We start from the raw sequence: 19,338 nt of genomic DNA on the forward strand, positions 1-19,338 counted from the left end.
AGAGGAAAGAGAAATAAGAAATGTCTGGGTGTGAAAAATTTTGTAGTGGTTCCGCCTGCTTTACTTTCTCCGTTTGTTGTCCTTGGGATTGACATACTGGCTGAAAAATGGGGTTTGGAAGTCAAACATGGACTATTTTAAACGATGTAGCCAACAAATGCTCAGCTGCATTTCACAGTACTTTAATTTCACTTTTCAAAACCCCCCATATCCACATTAATATGGCCAGTGCATTATTGTTTAATTTTCAATAAGCCTTATTAATAGTTCCCATCCCCCCGCGGGTTCGGGGGTAAGAATAGGCCCTCGGTATTCCTGCCCGTCGTAAGAGGTGACGAAAAGGAGTCTCCAATGTTTCGGCCTTAATGTGATGATCCCCTAAGGGGTTGACCGCTCTCTTCAAAATTTTCTGTTAGTGTGTACCATCTGGGGAAGGACGCCTTATGTGTTGCATCATAAATCCATCTTGCCCTAAGATCTGGCACACTCGATATTGTCATGGAGTTGGACTTACACCGGGCTTCCGGCCACATCAGCTGCAGTGTGTTATGGGTAGCATACATTCCCTCCACTGTGCACTCCCATCTTCACCCTCACAGTATAAATGGATATTAGACATCCGACATCCAGCATGGTAGCCAGCCCGTTATGGTGGGGTCATCATGTACCCTTATGGTGGTAGCCCCCTGACTACACAGGGATTGCACTGCTGATGCCTGAGCTGCCTCTAGCCTTGTCATTTAGGATGGAGGTTTCAGTGCACTGCAGAGTGGCTGGCTCATCCTTTTTATTTTTGCAGTCAGCCAGCCCAGGCCATCTGCTATATTATTTTAATGCTTTCCACTACTGTTTCCTTTTTGTGTAAATATTCCCCTTTTTGTTAGCAACTTCCGTTTTGTCTTTCAGTGTGGTTCAAAGCTAGTTTAATGCTTTTTACTTTTCTCGACTCCTTCTGGGAATGCTTTTAACCTGAGACCTGTTTGAATGTGGAAAAAGGGACTGATGACACTAGTCTGGTCTCTTTACTTCCTAAACCATCCATCCATCCAACCAACCAACCAATCTTGTTCTGTCCCAATGCTCAATGCAGAGAGCCCTTTGAACAAACCTTGCCCATCAAAGGTTATGTGGGAAAAGAACTGTAATAACAATTGGGACAAGCCTTCTCTGCTGCCCCTGTGAGTGTCAAACTGTTTCACACAGTTGGGTCCTGAACTGATGTTTGTTGATGTGGTCTCATTCTCATTGGTGACAGGCAGTGATCCTGTAGTGTGACCAGTCCTCCTGGCCCATTCATGACTGACCTGGCCACTAGTCATGTGATCATTCAGTGTAAATAAGATGGATACTACTATAACCTGCCAGAACTCTATAACACTTTATTTCCTCTTCTTCAGTGGTTTGCATTGCTCTTCAAGAAACACAATTCACTGATGACCACTCTCCAATGCTCCATGCTTACTGTGCCCCCTGTCAGAACTGTGTTGGTCTCAAGAGGGTATCTGGAGGGGTTTGTACATTGATTTGTACAGATGTCATCAGTAAATGGCTTCCCCTTCAAATTTCATTGGCGGCAATAGCAGTGTGGGTGCCGATGACCTCAGTGATTAACATTTGCAATGTTTGCTTACCTCCAGGTGACTTATGTATGTTGAATTGACAACATCAATCAAACATGTCCCCCACCCCCCCTTCCCCCATTTTCTCCTAAAGGGGGTCTTAAATGTGCATGACTTTACCTAATAGGGCTTCTCATTGATCAGCTTCTCACAGACCATATGTGCTTCCCCAATGATGGTTCTTGTATCCACTTCAGTGCTACCTGTTGAGCCGTACACTTATTCTAACATCCTTCTTTGCAAACCCATCTTATCACTTTTAAGCTACTGTGTGTTAAGGCTAATTATGTAATCACTCAGTAAGAAGGAATGCTGGAAGGGCCAAGCACCATGGTCTATGATCAGAAGCTGTTCTGGGTCTTGTATCAATTCAACAGTTCTTGCAGAACGCCAGATAACCTACTTTGCAACAGCATTGGTGTCCTCTTCCTATCCTACTACCTTTCTACTGCAGAATGACAAGTTGAAGAGATCCTCTTATGTTTCACTGCCCACCAAACTGAATCCTATGAAGAACTCGACTGACTCAAAACTACTTCAGGTTCTTGCCTAATCACACAGCACAGCCCCAGGTCCTTATTAAATTCAGTCAGATGATCAGACACCTGAAAGTTCCCCAAAGGCAACATCTCCTTAGGATCTTCAACTGTATTTCACTGCAAGGTGCCTTTGCCTCAAAATGGCAAGATAGCATAGTAGTCCTAATCCTTAATCCAGGCCAGAGCCCTATATCTGTTGACACTTACCAGCTGATTAGCCTGACCATTGTACTCTGTAACCTGCTTGAAAGGATGGTTGCCAACAGATTCTGCTAGTTTCTGAACTCTCGAGGTTTTTCATGCCTCCATCAGTGTGGTTCCTGAGATGGATGATTCACAACCACCAGTCTGCTTAGGTTTGAAGCAGCAATCTGACAGGCTCACTCTAAAGTCCAGTACCTTACTGCAGTCTCTTTTGATCTGCATAAGGTGTAAGGTACTGCTTTATCACATTATAGTTACCCTCCATGATTCGGGCTTCTGAGCTGACTACTGATTTTTTATTCATCAGTTTTATCCCACCAGTTGTTCCAGGTTAGTCTGCACTTTGTCCCCCCCCCCCCCACTCCATCATTTGTCGATGTGGATCTGCACTTCCACTCATTATCCAGCTGCTGGGTGAGGTCACCCTACTGGGTGTTTTTTTCCTCCATCCGTCGCACAGTATCGTTTTCTGCACCAATGATGGTAATGGACTTGTTTGATTGTTCGCATCTGATATTCAGCACGGTAACCAGTCCATTGTGGTGGGGCTGCCAAGTACCCTGTTGGCTGTAGCCCCCTGACGATTATACAGGGACCACTCTGCTGATGTCTGCACTGTTAACACCCCACATATGCCAAGGAGTAAATGACAGCCTCCCTGGGGCATTGGGACTCCCGGCAATGGCCATCTACATCTACATTTATACTCCGCAAGCCACCCAATGGTGTGTGTTGGAGGACGCTTTACGTGCCACTATCATTACCTCCCTTTCCTGTTCCAGTCGCGTAAGATTCGTGGGAAGAAAGACTGCTGGAAAGCCTCTGTGCGTGCTCGAATCTCTCTCTAATTTTACATTCGTGATCTCCTCAGGAGGTATAACTAGGGGGAAGCAATATATTAGATACCTCATCCAGAAACGCACCCTCTGAAACCTGGCCAGCAAGCTACACTGCGATGCAGAGCGCCTCTCTTGCAGAATCTGCCACTTGAGTTCGCTAAACATCTCCGTAACGCTATCATGCTTACCAAATAACCCTGTGACGAAATGCACTGCTCTTCTTTGGATCTTCTCTATCTCCTCCACCCCAACCCGACCTGGTACGGATCCCACACTGATGAGCAATACTCAAGTATAGGTCGAACAAGTGTTTTGTAAGCCACCTCCTTTGTTGATGGACTAAATTTTCTAAGGACTCTCCCAATGAATCTAAACCTGGCACCCGCCTTACCAACAATTAATTTTATAAGATCATTCCATTTCAAATCGTTCCATATGCACACTCCCAGGTATTTTACAGAAGTAACTGCTGCCATTGTTTGTTCCGCTATCATATAATCATATAATAAAGGATCCTTCTTTCTATGTATTCGAAATACATTACATTTGTCTATGTTAAGGGTCATCCTGCCAGGTGGCCCTTGCTGAGGCTGGGTGACACCCGTGGGAAGGGCCCCTGGTCAGAGTGGGCGGCATGAGGGCGGATGACACGCCGTGAATCATAGTATGTCATCTCCTGCTGGTGGTCAACCACCAACAGTCTCTAAGTGTTCAAGTGCTCAATTTAATGTGCAGAAATGTGATCCCAAATCGTTCCCCTCCCTGACTACACCATGGGAGGAATGCCAGGCTAAGGATGGCAGCAAATTTTATTCATTCCGGTACCTTTTATGTTAGAGAGCTGATGGGAATCCTTCATGTCAATGCAGCCACAGTTTTTTGTTGAGTATTTAGAGGACAAGTTTTGGGAGGTGGAGGGATCATGCAAAATGTGATCTGAGTCAGTGTTGATCAAAACGGCATTCTCTGCCCAGTCACAGGCACTACTCACCTTTGACAAGCCGGGGATGTTTCTGATACCAACACACCCACAAGAGCTTAAATATGGTCCAGGGTATCATATTTTACAGGGGCTTTCTTTTGCAGTCTGATGAGTTGCACGCCAATTTAGAACGGTGAGGAGTTCATTTCGTCTGGCGTGTCCACTGGGGTCAGAGGGATAATCGCGTTGCCACCGGTGCCTTCATCTTCACCTTTGAGGGTGACACATCACCAAAGGTGGTCAAGGTGATGGTCTACCGCCGTGATGTAAGGCCATGTATCCCTCCCCTGATGTGGTGCTTTAAGTGCTGAAAGTTCAGGCATGTGTATTCCCACTGTACTTCGAGCATCACCTGTTGGGATTGTGGACGTCCTTCACATCCCAATACTCAATGTGCCCCGCCTCCTATCTGTGTCAACAGCAGAAAGCACCATTTGCCTTGCTCAACATACTGCACGATTCTACAAAAAGAAAGGAAAATTATGGAATTAAAGATTGTGGACTGACTGACCTACACTGAGGCTAAGAGGAAATTTGAAAGGCTCCATCCCGTGTGCATGACATAATCTTATACTGCTGCTATAACTACTGTTCCAGCCCCATCTGTTCCACTACTTACAGTTGGCTCCCAGTGTCGTAAGACTCCACCTGCCCTCTTGATGGTGTGGGGCACTTCTACCCCTGTTGCTCCTGCACCGCCTACTTTGGGAGCAACACCCCCCTCCCCCAACCATTGGGGACATCAGTCCCCACTTCTAAGCTGGAGAAGTGTAAGACATCTGTGGCTCCTCTCACTAGGAAGGGGTGCCTTGGGTCACTCCCTTCCCAGGTTCATACCAGTGGCAAACCAGACACCCACCAGTGGCTGATGCAAACACATGTAACTGGTCATAGGGCTTCACGAACCTCCTCAGTCCCGGAGACAGAATCAAAGAAGCCTTCCCAGCCAGAGAAATCAAAAGAGCAGCTAGAGAAATCCAAAAAGACCCCCTCCCCCCTCCCAGAACAAGGAAACTGTGGCACCACCCACACCACCACAACCTACAACGTCTGCGTCTGTGTCTGCATCTGTGTCTGCATCTGTGTTTGAGGATGAGGTGGAGATACTGGCATCCGCTGAGGACCTAGACCTTGCCAAACCCTCAAACACAATGGATATAGACTGCTCAGGAACTGTCAGTGGCAGCAAGTGACCCTTGGGCATGAACTGCCTCATTGAGTGTTTCATGCCTTCCCTGCCTCATGATAACGTCGACCTCCAGTGTAATTGCTGCGGTGTTTTCAATCACCTGTCTGAGCTACGGCAACTGTTAAACTTTACACCTGCTTCCTGCATTACCCTCCAGGAAACATGGTTCCCAGCAATGCACACCCCTGTCCTCCACAGCTATAGGGGATATTACAAGAACCATAGTGAATATAATAGTGTGTCAGGCGGAGTTTGCATCTGTCCTGAACTCTGTATGTAGTGAACCTGTATCCCTTCAAACTCCTCTTGAACTGTTGCTGCCAGGATAAGGACAATGCAGGAAATAACTGCCTGCAACATTTATCTTCCTCCAGATGGTGTCTCACCCCTGGTCTTGGCTGCACTGATTCAACAACTCACTAAACCTTTCCTACTTTTGGGAGATTTTAACACCTATAACCCCTTTTGGGGTGGCACCGTGCACTGGCCAAGGTAGAGATGTGGAAACTTTAATGTCTCAGCTCAACCTCTGCCTTGTAAATACTGGGCCCCAATACATTTCATTGTGGCTCACGGTAGTTTACCGGCCATTGATTTATCACTTTGCAGCTCAGGGCTTCTCCCATCTGTCCACTGGAGAGCCCACAGTGTCTTGTGTGGTAGTAACCACTTCCCCATCTTCCTGTCACTCCCCCAGCAACATGCCCATGGACGCCTGCCCAGATGGGCTTTAAACAAGATAGTGATGAGCTTTCGCCTCTGCTGTCACCACTGAATCTCGCCCACATGGTACCATCAATGTGGTGGTTGAGCAGGTCACTCAAAAGATTGTTTCTGTGGTGGTAAATGCGATCCTGTGTTCGAGGTGCCTTCCCCCCCCCCCCCCCCCCCCCCCCAACCTAAACCTAAAGATAGTACCTTGGTGTTCACTGGAAATTGCTCAGGCAATTAAAGACCGTAGATGGTATCTACAGCTACATATGTGGCACACTTCCCTGAAGCACCTAATAGATTTGAAACGGCTTGATGCCCGTGTTTTCCAGCTTACAAAAAGATGGAAACAGGACTGTTGGGAGAGATATGTCTCAACCATTAGGTGCCATTAATCACCTCCCCAAGTCTGGATGAAGATCAGACCTGTTTTTGGGTACTAGACCCCAACAGGTGTCCCTGGCATTAACATCAATTTGCATGTTACCTAACAATGCAAATGAGATTTCAAAGCACTATGCCAGAGCATCTGTGTCACCAAATTAGCCCCCATTCTTCCGCACCCTCAAATGGTGGATGGAAGGGAAGGTCCTCTCGTTCACTACACATCACAGTGAGCCTTATAACGCCCCATTTACAGAGTAGGAGCTCCTCAGCACCCTTGCACTTTGCCCCAGCACAGCTCCTGGACCAGATCGGATCCACAGTGAGATGATTAAACATCTGTTGTCTGACTACAAGTGACACCTCCTTGTCATCTTCAACTGGATCTGGCGCAATGACATCTTTCCATCACAATGGTGGGAGAGCACCATCATTCCTGTGCTCAAACTTGGTAAAAACCAGCTTGATGTGGATAGCTATTGGCCCATCAGCCTCACCAATGTTCTTTCTAAGCTGCTAGAATGTATGGTGTGTCGGCGGTTGGGTTGGGTCCTGGAGTTACATGGCCTACTGGCTGCATGCCAGGGAGGTTTCAACCAGAGTTGCTCTACCACTGATAATCTTGTGTCCCTTCAGTCTGCCATCCGAACAGACTTTTCCGGATCCCAACACCTGGTTGCTGTCTCTTTTGATTTACGAACAAGACACGACCTGGCAACATCATATACCTGCCATGTTTTATGAGTGGGTCTCCTGGGCCCCGCTCCCAGTTTTTTATCCAAAATTTCCTGTCTCTCCATACTTTCATTGTCAAAGTTGGTGCCTCCCATAGTGCCACGCCATCCAGGGGAAAGGGGTCTCACAGGGCTCTGTATTGAGTGTATCTCTATTTTTAGTGGCCACAGCACCTTCTCCATATGCAGATGATTTAAGTGTTTTGTACTGCTCCTGCAGTACTGGTATTTCTGAGTGGTGCCTACTGGGAGCCATCCTCGAGGCACAGTCAATGGGCTCTAGCCCACGGCTTCCAGTTTTCAGCCTCAAAGTCGTGTCATACACTTCTGTCGGCATCATACCATTCATCCGGAACCAGAACTTTATTTGATTGATGATCCACTAGCTGTAGTGGAGACATAACGATTCTTAGGACTGGTTTTCGATGCCTGATTGACTTGGCTTCCTCAACTTTGTCAGCTTAAGTGGAAGTGTTGGCAGCACCTCAATGCCCTCTGCTGCCTGAGCAACACCAACTGGGGTGCATATCACTCCATGCTGCTGCAGCTCTACAGAGCCCTTGTTCAATCCAGCCATGACTATGGGAGTGTGATTTATGGTTTAGCGGCGCCCTCAGTGTTGCATTTACTTGACCCAGTGCACCACTGTGGAGGTAAACTAGTGACAAGAGCTTTTAGGTTGAGTCCAGTGACCAGTGTACTGATGGAGGCTGTAGTCCCTCCGTTGGAGATCAGACGTGCACAACTGCTGGTCAGTTACATTGCACACATTTGTAGCTCTCCTGAGCATCCTAATTACAGTCTCCTTTTCTCAACCATAGTGGTTAATCTCCTGCATCAGCAACCCAGGTCAGAGCTCATGACTGCAGTTCGCATCCAATCCCTTCTGTCTGAACTGGAGTCCTTTCCTTTACAACCTCTCCTCTAGGTCCATACACATACACACACACTTCCATGGTGTAAACAGAGGCTGGAGCTTTGCCTGGACCTTTCACATGGCCCTCAGGACTCAGTTAACCCTGCAGCTCTTTGTTCTTATTTTCTCTTGGTCCTCAACATGTATCAGGGCCATGAAGTAGTGTACACTGACAGCTTGATGGCTGATAGTCACATAAGCTTAATGTATGATCATGAAGGAAATATTGAACAGCCCTACTTGCCAGATGGCTGCAGTGTTTCCACTGCAGAGCTGGTGGCCATGTCTCATGCCTAGAGCACATCTGCTCATGCCTGGGTGAGTCATTTCTTCTGTGCACTGACTCCTTGAGCTGCCTACAAGATATTGCCAGTGCTACTTCACCATCCTTTGGTAGTGACCATCCAGGAGTCCATCTATGCCCTGGAATGGTCCAATCATTCAATGGTGTTTGTCTGGACCCCAGGACATGTCGGAATCCCAGGAAATGAACTAGCTGACAGGCTGGCCAAACAGATGACACAAAAACTGCTTCTGGAGATGAGCATCTCTGAAACTGACATATGTTCAAAATTATGCCACAAGGTTTTTCAACCTTGGGAGATGGAATGGCATAACAGTACATACAACAAACTGCTTATCATTAAGGAGACTATGAATGTGTGGAAGTCTTCCATGTAGGTGTTTCGCAGGGACTCTGTGGTTCCCCTTATGCTCCACATTGACCATGCTTGGGCGGCCCATGCCTACCTCATGCACTGTGAAGACTTATCTGTGTCGGTGCAGTGCCCAGTTGACAGTGGCCTATATTCTGATGCACTGTCCTACTTTGACTGCCCTGCGACAAAATCTTCGGTTACCCCACTTGTTGCTGCTAATTTTATCCGATAACACCTCATAGGCTGATTTAGTTTTAACCGTGAGAGTGGGTTTTATACTTCTATGTAAGTTTTAACATGTGTCCTTCACCCTAGTACTTCTAGGAAGGAGGTTTTAATATGTTGCTTGTGGCTAGCTTCTCCTTTCTATTCTCGTGGTCAGCCAGTCATGGTAATCTGCTTTCTCATTTTAATCTCTTCTACCTGTTTCTTATGTCTGTGGTTTTCTTGTCCCCTTTTGTCCCTTTAAGTGTTTGTTGCCCTTCCATTGTTCTTGTGGTTTTTTTCTTTCAGTTTTGTGTTGTAAGTCTCATTTGTTTTATTCTCACTCTTGTGGTATTGTTTTATTCAGAACAAGGGACCGATGACCTAGCAGCTTGGTCCCTGCCCCTCTCCCCCCCCTCTTTTAAACCAATCATCCAACCTGCACTTAGTTCAGCTTCCCACAGGTCCAAGAAAACGGTGTCCCACAGGGCTGTGTGTTGAGAATCACTCATCACAATCAGTGGGCTAGTGACCGCTGCTGGGCCACTGATGACATGTCTTGTATGTCGTCAATTTTTTTACATTTGGTACAGCTCCCACTCTGTAGCCATTGCTCAAATGGTATCAGGCAGGCATCTGCATGGGCTCTTTCCCATGATTTCCAATTCTCTTACAAATGCAAGGGTCATATATTTCTGCCATCACACCAAGGTATATCCTGACCCAGAACTCAACTTTAGTATCCAGCCCCTTGATGTTGTAGCACAGTCCCATTTCTTGCGGCTCCTTTCTGATAAAAAGCTGACAGGGTCTCCACATATTTATCACCTGAAGGCTAGCTGTGTGTGGAGGTTTAACACTCTAAGCTTCCTTGTGCATAATCTCGAGGTGCAGATAATGCTACTGTTACCTGTATTTACCAGGCTCTTCTTTTTTCCCAGCTGGCCTATAGTTGCCAGGTTTGTCTCGGTAGCTCTTTCAGCTCTAAAACTGTTAGACTTGGTCCACAATTGTGGCATGCATGTGGCCATTGGTACCTTCTGGACTGGTCTCGTAGATAGCCCCATTGCAAATTGGGGATCTTCCCTGTTAAAATTGGACAGTACCAATTCTTGGTCTCCTATGCAATTGCCATTCAACAACTCCCTGATCAGCTCATGTATCCATTTCTCTTTTCATATGAGGGGTGTCATTGTGATGATAACTGCACTTTGGTGGGATTACCAGTTGTAATTTGCCTTGCTTCCATCTGCTAAGATGTTTTCTCATGCACTCTGCTTTCTCATGCACTCCCTCTTTTATGGTGTCCAGACTGTGGGTTGGGACTGATATCTTCCAAGACGCTAAAGCCAAAGTGTCATGCAGACTACTTTGGCATCTATTACATCCATTTCTTAGAGTTCCAGGATGCTATAGTATCTTTTACTGACAGCTCTACAACTATGCCTCAGACAGGATACACTTCTAAATTTTCTGATAGTGTGGGCTGCCATTCACTGCTGGGACCATGTACTATATTTACAGCAGAGGTGACAGCCATTAGCACAGCCCTGTGTTTTATTAAACTTCCTTCCGTTGATCATATTCTAAATCATACTGTCCCAATGAGCAGTCTCTGGGCTATTGAGTGTTGCTGTTCTTGCTGCACTGTGGTCTCTACTATTCATGACCACCTTGCTGACCTTCCTTTGTGCTGCCTGTAGTTCTTTTCTCTGGGTCCCATGTAATGTGGGTGTCCTGGAGAACAAACCAGCCAAAGTTTGTCTAGTGGAGCAGTTACTTGCTCCCTGTCAGCTTTGCTGATCCTAGCTGTAGGTTTGCAGGTGCACATGATATTTCTGCTCACTCAGAAATGGAATGTCATCTGGTGGGCTACTGCACTATTTAACATACTCTGCACAATCAGGGAGACTGTGTCATGACACTCTTCCTTTTGCTCGAAGGAATCCAGTCTTACGTCATTTATGCATCAGTCATACCAGGTTAATCCAGTTGTGTTTAATGAGCCACGTCCAAATTGTGATTGTGCAGCCTTAAAGATATTGGCTCATACCTTGGTAAAATGCCCTATCCTTTTGGTTCTCCATGCTAACTATAGACTTCAGTACTCATTGTCTCTAATATTGATGAACAATTTGTGAATGGTTGACCTACTTCATAATTTCCTGCATGAAAGTGGTGCACGCGGGCGTGAGTTGAAAGCTAGTGTTAATACTGTTTCATGTTAAATGTTTCTCTGCTTCAAACATTAGTCCACAATAGATGAATGGTTGCCACTTCATTTTACATACAAGTTAAGATATTTTTGTGAAATTCTCTTCTGTAATCATAACAAGATGTGAAAGCTATGTACTACACATATATCAAGATTCTTTCTCTGTTGCTCTACAATTGCATTTAAAGAATTCATGTTTTTTATTATTTCCTTTATCCTTTATTTCTCCTTTTCGTTTCCTAAGGTTTTTGTTAGAGATTTGTGAATAAAAGTGACAATTTCTGTAGTCTAATAATCTAAGACGACACTGAAAAATGAGCAAAACTGCACATTGCTTGTTCCAGGTTTTTGTTGAAGAGGATATTGGAAGTTCTAGTTGGTTTCCAAGTAATGATGTCATTGTGTCAGCAGTGGATCATACCATCTGTCAAAAATTCACTCATACCATTTTCAGTGAGTATATTAGAAATCCTGCTCCCCCCCCTCCCCATGTACAAAAAATTTGAGAAATAGAGCAACAAAACTTTAATTTTGTTGTGTGTTTGTGGTCTATTTAAGCCTCAATATCTTTACAGAATATGGATGTAGCAAAGGCAACTGAACGTCTCCTAAAACTTGCTGTAAGTAATTTTGCTCATATTGATGCATTTATATACCGCGACTGAAATATTTCATCACTTACCTTTATTTTGTTTTTTCCCTCCATCTTTTCAGATACCAAACCATTTACTGTGGCTGATCGGCTTTTATTTATTATTTCATTCATTCTTAAATTTGGTGGGTGAGCTCCTGCACTTCGCTGACAGAAATTTTTACTGCGATTGGTGGAATGCAAATAACATAGATATATTCTGGAGAACATGGAACATGCCTGTGCATCGCTGGGCTGTAAGGTAAGTTTTGTTATTACACAGTAATGTGAAAATGAGATGCTTTTCACAGCTTCACAGTGCTGGTATGATAAGCAAAGGTTGAGGTCCACGGACAAAAGACAAAAGCATCAAGGATTTTGTAAGATTTTCTGAACACAGTACAAAAGTACAAGACTGCTGTTAAATTGTACACTTAAAGCTTTACTTAAGATACTGTCTTATATAACAAAGTAAAGATTAAAGCACTGTAAAAGGATTTATTTTGTGTGTTTATTATTATTGTTGTTGTTAATTTTGTTTTACAGGCACTTGTATTTACCATTGGTTGAGATGGGTTATGGAAGGACAGTAGCAAGTTTGATGGTATTCTTTGTAAGTGCTTTCTTCCATGAGTACTTAGTGAGTGTACCATTACGAACATTCAAGACTTGGGCTTTCATGGGAATGATGGGGCAGGTAAGAAACTTGTCATATTATACCACAGTATGTGAAAAAGACTTCAGGTGAGAAGTTACCAAAAAAAGATACTTCAAAGGAATCATAACTGGTGAATTTTCAAGATTGAGCATTCTGTTTTATTGTCAGATAAAAATTCAATAAGGTGCCAATTAAGAGAGCAGGAACATCAACAGAAGCAAGTTTATGTAATGTATACAAAGTATACACTGTGTGTGTGCGCCTTGGTGGTGAGTGTTTTTGTTTGTGCATACATATAATGTTATAGTGAATTAAAATATTGTGAAAGTGTGTCTCAACCTTCCAGAAAACAGACTTGTCAAATCATAAACTACTGCAAAAAGTGGGACACAAACTGATGACCTGTACAGCATGTGGCAGTACTGCTGCAGAAAGTATTCTTCGGCTCCTCCCTATGTCACAGTCACTCTAGTTCTACCTTGCATCTTGAAATTTTAGCAGTTGGCTTACTTCATTTCTTCATTTGTTGTCTTCTGTTGATGTACTGGCTGAAAAAATAGGTGTTGGGTGTGCAGTACTGTCTACTGTAAATGATGTAGCCAACAATGCACAATTGTGTTTCAGTCTTTTACTTTCACTTTTCACAACCTCCCAATAATACACAGTTATATATGGCTGTGTACTATGGTTCTAACTACCCATAAGCCTCATTAATAGTAAAAACATAACCACGTAATTCACAGTTCTTTTGGAATAATCAGATAAGTATGGAACAGACACTGTCATTGCTTTAACACACAGTCTATTTGTGTAACACTTACTTCACTGTTAAGTTGATGCACTGTCATTCTAACCAACACAGGTTCCTCGTCTGAAACATGGCCGTCGACTGACTGTCTCGTGACCAAAAATCGGGCCCTTACATATCACCACAATAATAGGTTCTGGAACTACACATTGTTCAAAATTTAATTTTCAGAAATTACAATTAAAACTGAACTCCTTAAATTAACTGAATACATTGAAATCTTTGTTTTTTTTTAACAGTTTCTTCTACAACAAGAGTTATGCCAAATTACTTGTTTAAATCACGAAATTAACATACATAGTTATGCTAACAATACTTTTGACAAAACTGTTAATTACTTTGGAATTAAGGGCTGGCTTTGCTAACATTTTTTCGAATGGAGCCAAATAGATCCTTCAAGAAAACTATTAATTTCTTTCCAAATGTTTACAATTAGTACAGACTTCATATTTGTTGATACATCAACCTGACATCCTGCACAGTGGGGCCACCATGTACCCTTTTGGTTGTAGCCCCCTGACCACACAGGGATTGCTCTGCTGATGCCTGCGACATTAACTCCCCACGTATGCCAAGGGGCAGATGCCCATCCCCCTGGTGTATCTGGACTCCTGGCAATGGCCATCCTGCAGCTGGGTGGCGCCTGTGGGGAAGGCCCCTGGTTGGACTGGATGGCATCAGGGGGGGATGACACGTGATGAAGCGTAGTACATCATCTGTTGCTGATAGTCAAACACCATCACTCTCTAAGCATTCACAGGCTCAGTTCAATGCACAGAAGTAAAACCTCAAATTGTTCCCCTCCCTGGCCACACCATAAGAGGAACGTCAGACTAAGGATGGTGGTGGCTCTTATTCATCCTGGTACCTTGTATGTTAGACAGCTGATGGGGAGTCTTTCATGCCAATGAAGGTTCAGTTTTTTGTTGAGCATTTAGAGGACAAGTTTGGGGAAGTGGAAGGCTTATCCAAAATGAGATCAGGGTCAGTCTTGATCAAAAGGCATCCTCTGCCCAGTCACAGGCATTACTCACTTGTGACAAGCTGGGGGATGTTTCTGTAACAATCACCCCCCATAAGAGCTTAAATATGGTCCAGGGTATCATATTTCACAGGGACTTTCTTTTGCAGTCCAATGATCAGCTGCATGCCTATTTAGAATGGTGAGGAGTAAATTTTGGTCAGTGTGTCCATTGGGGTCTGAGGGATAATGAGGTTGCCACCACTGCTTTCATCTTTGCAGTTGAGGGTAATACATTACCCTAGAAGGTCAAGGTGATGGTCTACAAACATGATGTAAAACCCTATATCCCTTCCCAAATGCAATGCTTTAAATGTTGGAAATTTGGTCATATGTCTTCCCGTTGTACTTCCAGCATCACAATTTTCCATGTGCCATGCCTCCCATCTGTGTCAACTGTGGAGGGCACCATTTGCCTTGCTTGCCAGACTGCAGGATTCTCCAGAAAGAAAGGAAGGAAGATCATGGAGTAAAAGACCCTGGACCAATTGACCTACACTGAGGCCAATAGGAAATTTGAACGCCTACATCCTGTATGCATGACAACATCTTATGCCACTGCTACAACAGTTCTAGCCTCATCAGCTCCACCAACCCCAGTCATCTCTGACTCAGAAGACTACACCTGCCCCCTTGATGGTGGGGGCACTTCCCTCCCTGTTGCTCCTGCACCACCTACTTGAGGAGCAACACGCCCCCAACCATCTGGGATGTTCATCCCCACTTCTAAGCTGGAGAAACATACAACTCCTTTGGCTGCTCTTGGTTGGAAGGGGTCCCTTGGGTCACTCCCTTCCCAGGTTTCTGCTAGTAGGAAAGATGACACCCACCAGTGGCTGAAGAACCCATAAGCAGCTGGTCGCAGGGCTTCACACTCATCCTCATCCCTGGAAACTGTATCAGTGAAGTCCTCCCAGCCAGGGAAACCCAAGGAACAGTGAGAGAAATCTAAAAAGATGGTCCCCAAGACCAAGGGAATTGTGGTGGCACCCACACAACCACTACCTACTAACGCTCTGTCTGTGGATGAGGTGGACATTTTGGCATTTGCTGAGGACCTAGATCTCACCGGACCCTCAGACAAAGTGGATATAGACTGCTCAGGCCAAAAGTCGGTGGCAGCAGGTGACCCTGAGGCATAAACTGCCTCATTGAGTGATCCATGCATTCCCAGTCTCACAATGTCATCCTGCAATGGAATTGCAGCTGTTTTTTCCACTGCCTGGCTGGGCTATGGCAACTGCTAAGCTTTACACCTGCTTTCTGCATGCCTGGTTCCCAGCAATGCGGACCCCCGCCCTCCGCAGCTATAAGGGACACTACAGGAAACGTAACTACTGTAATTGAGTGTCAAGTGAAGTTTGTGTTTATGTCCTAAACTTGGTCTGTAGTGAACCTGTGCCCCTTCAAACACCTTGAAGCTGTGGCTGTCAGAATAAGGATGACACAGGAAATAACTGTCTGCAATGTATATCTTCCTCCAGATGATGTAGTATCTCTGAGTGTATTAACAGCACTGATCGATATACTCCCTAAACCTTCCCTACTTTTGGGAGATTTTAACGCCCATAACCCCTCATTGGGTGGCACCATGCTTACTGGGCGAGGCAGAGATGTCGAAACTTCAGTGCCTCAGTTCGAACTCTGCCCTGCCTCTTAAATACTGGGGTCGTCACACATTTCATTGTGGCTTGAGGTAGTTACTCGGCCATTGATTTATCAATTTGCAGCCCAGGACTTCTCCCATATATCCACTGGGGAGCACCTGACAACCTGTGTGGTAGTGACCAATTCCCCATCTTCCTGCCACTGTCCCAGCATCAAGCCCATGGATGCCTGCCCAGATGGGCCCTGAACGAGGCATACTGGGAAACTTTCACCTCTGCAGTCACCATTGAATCTCCCCCATATGAGAACCTTGATGTGATGGTTGTGTAAGTGACTAAAACAATCGTTTCTGTGGCAGAAAACATGAGCCCTCGCACTTTAGAGTGCCCAAGTTGTAAGGCAGTCCCTTGGTGGTCGCCGGAAGTCGCTGAAGCAATTAAGGAGCGTTGGCGAACTCCACAGTGGCATAAGCAGCATCCTTCGCTGGAGCACCTCATAGCCTTTAAATGGCTCCGTGCCCGTGTTCGCTACCTTATCAAACAGGAGTAGTATTGGGAGAGATACGTCTCTAACATTGGGTGCCACACATCACCTTCCTAAGTCTGGGCAAATATCAAACCTCTTTCCAAGTACCAGGCCCCAACAGCTGTCCCTGGTGTTACCATAAATGGCGAGTTATGTACTGACACAAACGTGACTGCTGAGCTCTTTGCTAAGCACTATGCTCGAGCCTCTGTGTTGGAGAATTACCCCCCAGCCTTTTGAACTCTAAAACAGCAGCTGGAAGAGAAAGTTATCTCATTTTCTACATGCCACAGTGAATCCTATAGACCCCATTTACAGAATGTGAACCCCTCAGTGCCCTTTCACATTGCCCCAACACAGCTCCTGGACCAGATAAGATCCATAGTCAGATGATGAAACATCTCTCATCTGAATACAAGTGACATCTCCTTGTCATCTTCAACCGGCTCTGTTGCGATGGCTTCTTTTCATCGCAATGGCAGGAGAGCACCATCCTTCCAATGCTCAAACCTGGTAAAAACTCACTTGATGAGGATAGCTATTGGCTCATCAGCCTTACCAATCTTCTTTGTACACTGCTGGAATGTATGGTGTATCAGCGGTTGGGTTGGGTCCTGGAGTCACGTTGCCTACAGACTCCATGTCAGGGCAGCTTCCAACAGGGTCACTCTATCACTGATAATCTTGTGTTCCTAGTCTGCCATCCAAACAGCTTTTTAGATCCCAACACATGGTTGCTGTCTTTTTTTATTTACAAAAAGCATATGACATGACCTGGCAACAACATATCCTTGCCACATTGTATGAGTGGTGTCTCAGAGGCCTGCTCCTGACTTTCATCAAGAGTTTCCTGTTTCTTCCTACAATCAGTGTCAAAGTTGGTGCCTCCCATAGCCCCCTCCTCCCCCTCACCATTTCCAGGAGAATGGAGTCCCACAGGGCACTGTATTGAGTGTCTGTCTCTTTTCTCTTTTTAGTGGCCATCAATGGTCTAGCAGCAGCTGCAGGGCCAAACTCTTTGCCTTTACAAATGTGTGTGTGTGTGTGTGTGTGTGTGTGTGTGTGTGTGTGTGTGTGTGTATTGGAATGACTCCTTACCCACATCCCTTAATACCCACATCCCTTAGTCTTTCCCTCTCCTTCTCTCTTTCCTGACGAAGCAACCGTTGGTTGCGAAAGCTAGAATTTTGTGTGTATGTTTGTGTTTCTATTGACCTGCCAGCACTTTTGTTTGGTAAGTCTCATCATCTTTGTTTTTAGATATGTGCTTCTGAAGTTTTGCCTTTACAAATGTGTGCTTGTGTCTGTGTATATGCGGATGGATATGTGTGTGTGTGTGCGAGTGTATACCTGTCCTTTTTTCCCCCTAAGGTAAGTCTTTCCGCTCCCGGGATTGGAATGACTCCTTACCCTCTCCCTTAAAACCCATATCCTTTTGTCTTTCCTTCTCCTTCCCTCTTTCCTGACGAGGCAACCGTTGGTTGCGAAAGCTAGAATTTTGTGTGTATGTTTGTGTTTGTTTGTGTGTCTATCGACCTGCCAGCGCTTTTGTTTGGTAAGTCTCACATCTTTCTTTTTAAATATATTTTTCCGACGTGGAATGTTTCTCTCTCTATATATATATATATATATATATATATATATATATATATATATAATATAATGATATGGTTATAATAGAAGGAAACATTCCATGAAGGAAAAATATATCTAAAAACAAAGATGATGTGACTTACCAAATGAAAGTGCTGGCAGGTCGACAGACACACAAACGAACACAAACATACACACAAAATTCAAGCTTTCGCAACAAACTGTTGCCTCATCAGGAAAGAGGGAAGGAGAGGGAAAGACGAAAGGATGTGGGTTTTAAGGGAGAGGGTAAGGAGTCATTCCAGTCCCGGGAGCGGAAAGACTTACCTTAGGGGGAAAAAAGGACGGGTACACACTCGCGCGCACACACACACATATCCATCCACACATATACAGACACAAGCAGACATATTTAAAGACAAAGAGTTTGGGCAGAGATGTCAGTCGAGGCAGAAGTGCAGAGGCATTCAACAACATCTATATATATATATATATATATATATATATATATATATATATATATATATATATATATATATATATATATATTAGTTATAATAGAAGGAAACATTCCACGAAGGAAAAATATACTTAAAAACAAAGATGATGTGACTTACCAAATGAAAGTGCTGGCAGGTCGACAGACACACAAACATACACACAAAATTCAAGCTTTCGCAACAAACTGTTGCCTCATCAGGAAAGAGGGAAGGAGAGGGAAAGACGAAAGGATGTGGGTTTTAAGGGAGAGGGTAAGGAGTCATTCCAGTCCCGGGAGCGGAAAGACTTACCTTAGGGGGAAAAAAGGACGGGTATACACTCGCACACACACACATATCCATCCACACATATACAGACACAAGCAGACATATTTAAAGACCTATAAAAAACTAAGCATAAAATTAGGTCTGGTGCTATGTTCTTTAAAACTGAGGGCCTACCTTTCTCTTTTATGGAAATGCAGATTATATTCATGTATGTTAATGGTAATCATTTAAAAGTGAAAAAACGAATTTAAGAAGGCAGGTGGCAAATCAAGAGGGGAAGTAAAAATATCCCTAGTTGTTTCATTACACAATGAGTGAGATATCTTCGGACGGACTGAACTCCCTTAAGTTTCTGTTTGATTTTGATAATTTGAAGCTGTATCAGTCCATAGACAGTGATCTTCATAAAAATGTTTAGTACGCCTCTTAAAAAAGAGATTTAAAAAGACAGGATCAAACACTTCTCGGAAAGAAAAAAATAAAGAAACTTCAGAAGCATATGCAGATGGTACAGAGGCATGTAAAATTTATT

General features: G+C 44.4%; 1 protein-coding gene across 1 annotated transcript in view; it reads left to right on the forward strand.

Annotated features, from left to right (window-relative positions):
• LOC126191425 (diacylglycerol O-acyltransferase 1) overlaps window positions 1-19,338 on the forward strand; it is a 127,606-nt gene that overhangs the window by 107,391 nt on the left and 877 nt on the right. Inside the window, exons 8-11 of the mRNA XM_049932302.1 lie at window positions 11,540-11,648; window positions 11,771-11,815; window positions 11,910-12,088; window positions 12,373-12,523. Coding sequence (XP_049788259.1) covers window positions 11,540-11,648; window positions 11,771-11,815; window positions 11,910-12,088; window positions 12,373-12,523 — 484 coding nt within the window. The remainder of the gene's footprint in view (window positions 1-11,539; window positions 11,649-11,770; window positions 11,816-11,909; window positions 12,089-12,372; window positions 12,524-19,338) is intronic.

This window comes from Schistocerca cancellata, chromosome 6 (assembly GCF_023864275.1).
Source record: "Schistocerca cancellata isolate TAMUIC-IGC-003103 chromosome 6, iqSchCanc2.1, whole genome shotgun sequence".
Classification (NCBI taxonomy): Eukaryota; Metazoa; Arthropoda; class Insecta; order Orthoptera; family Acrididae; genus Schistocerca; species Schistocerca cancellata.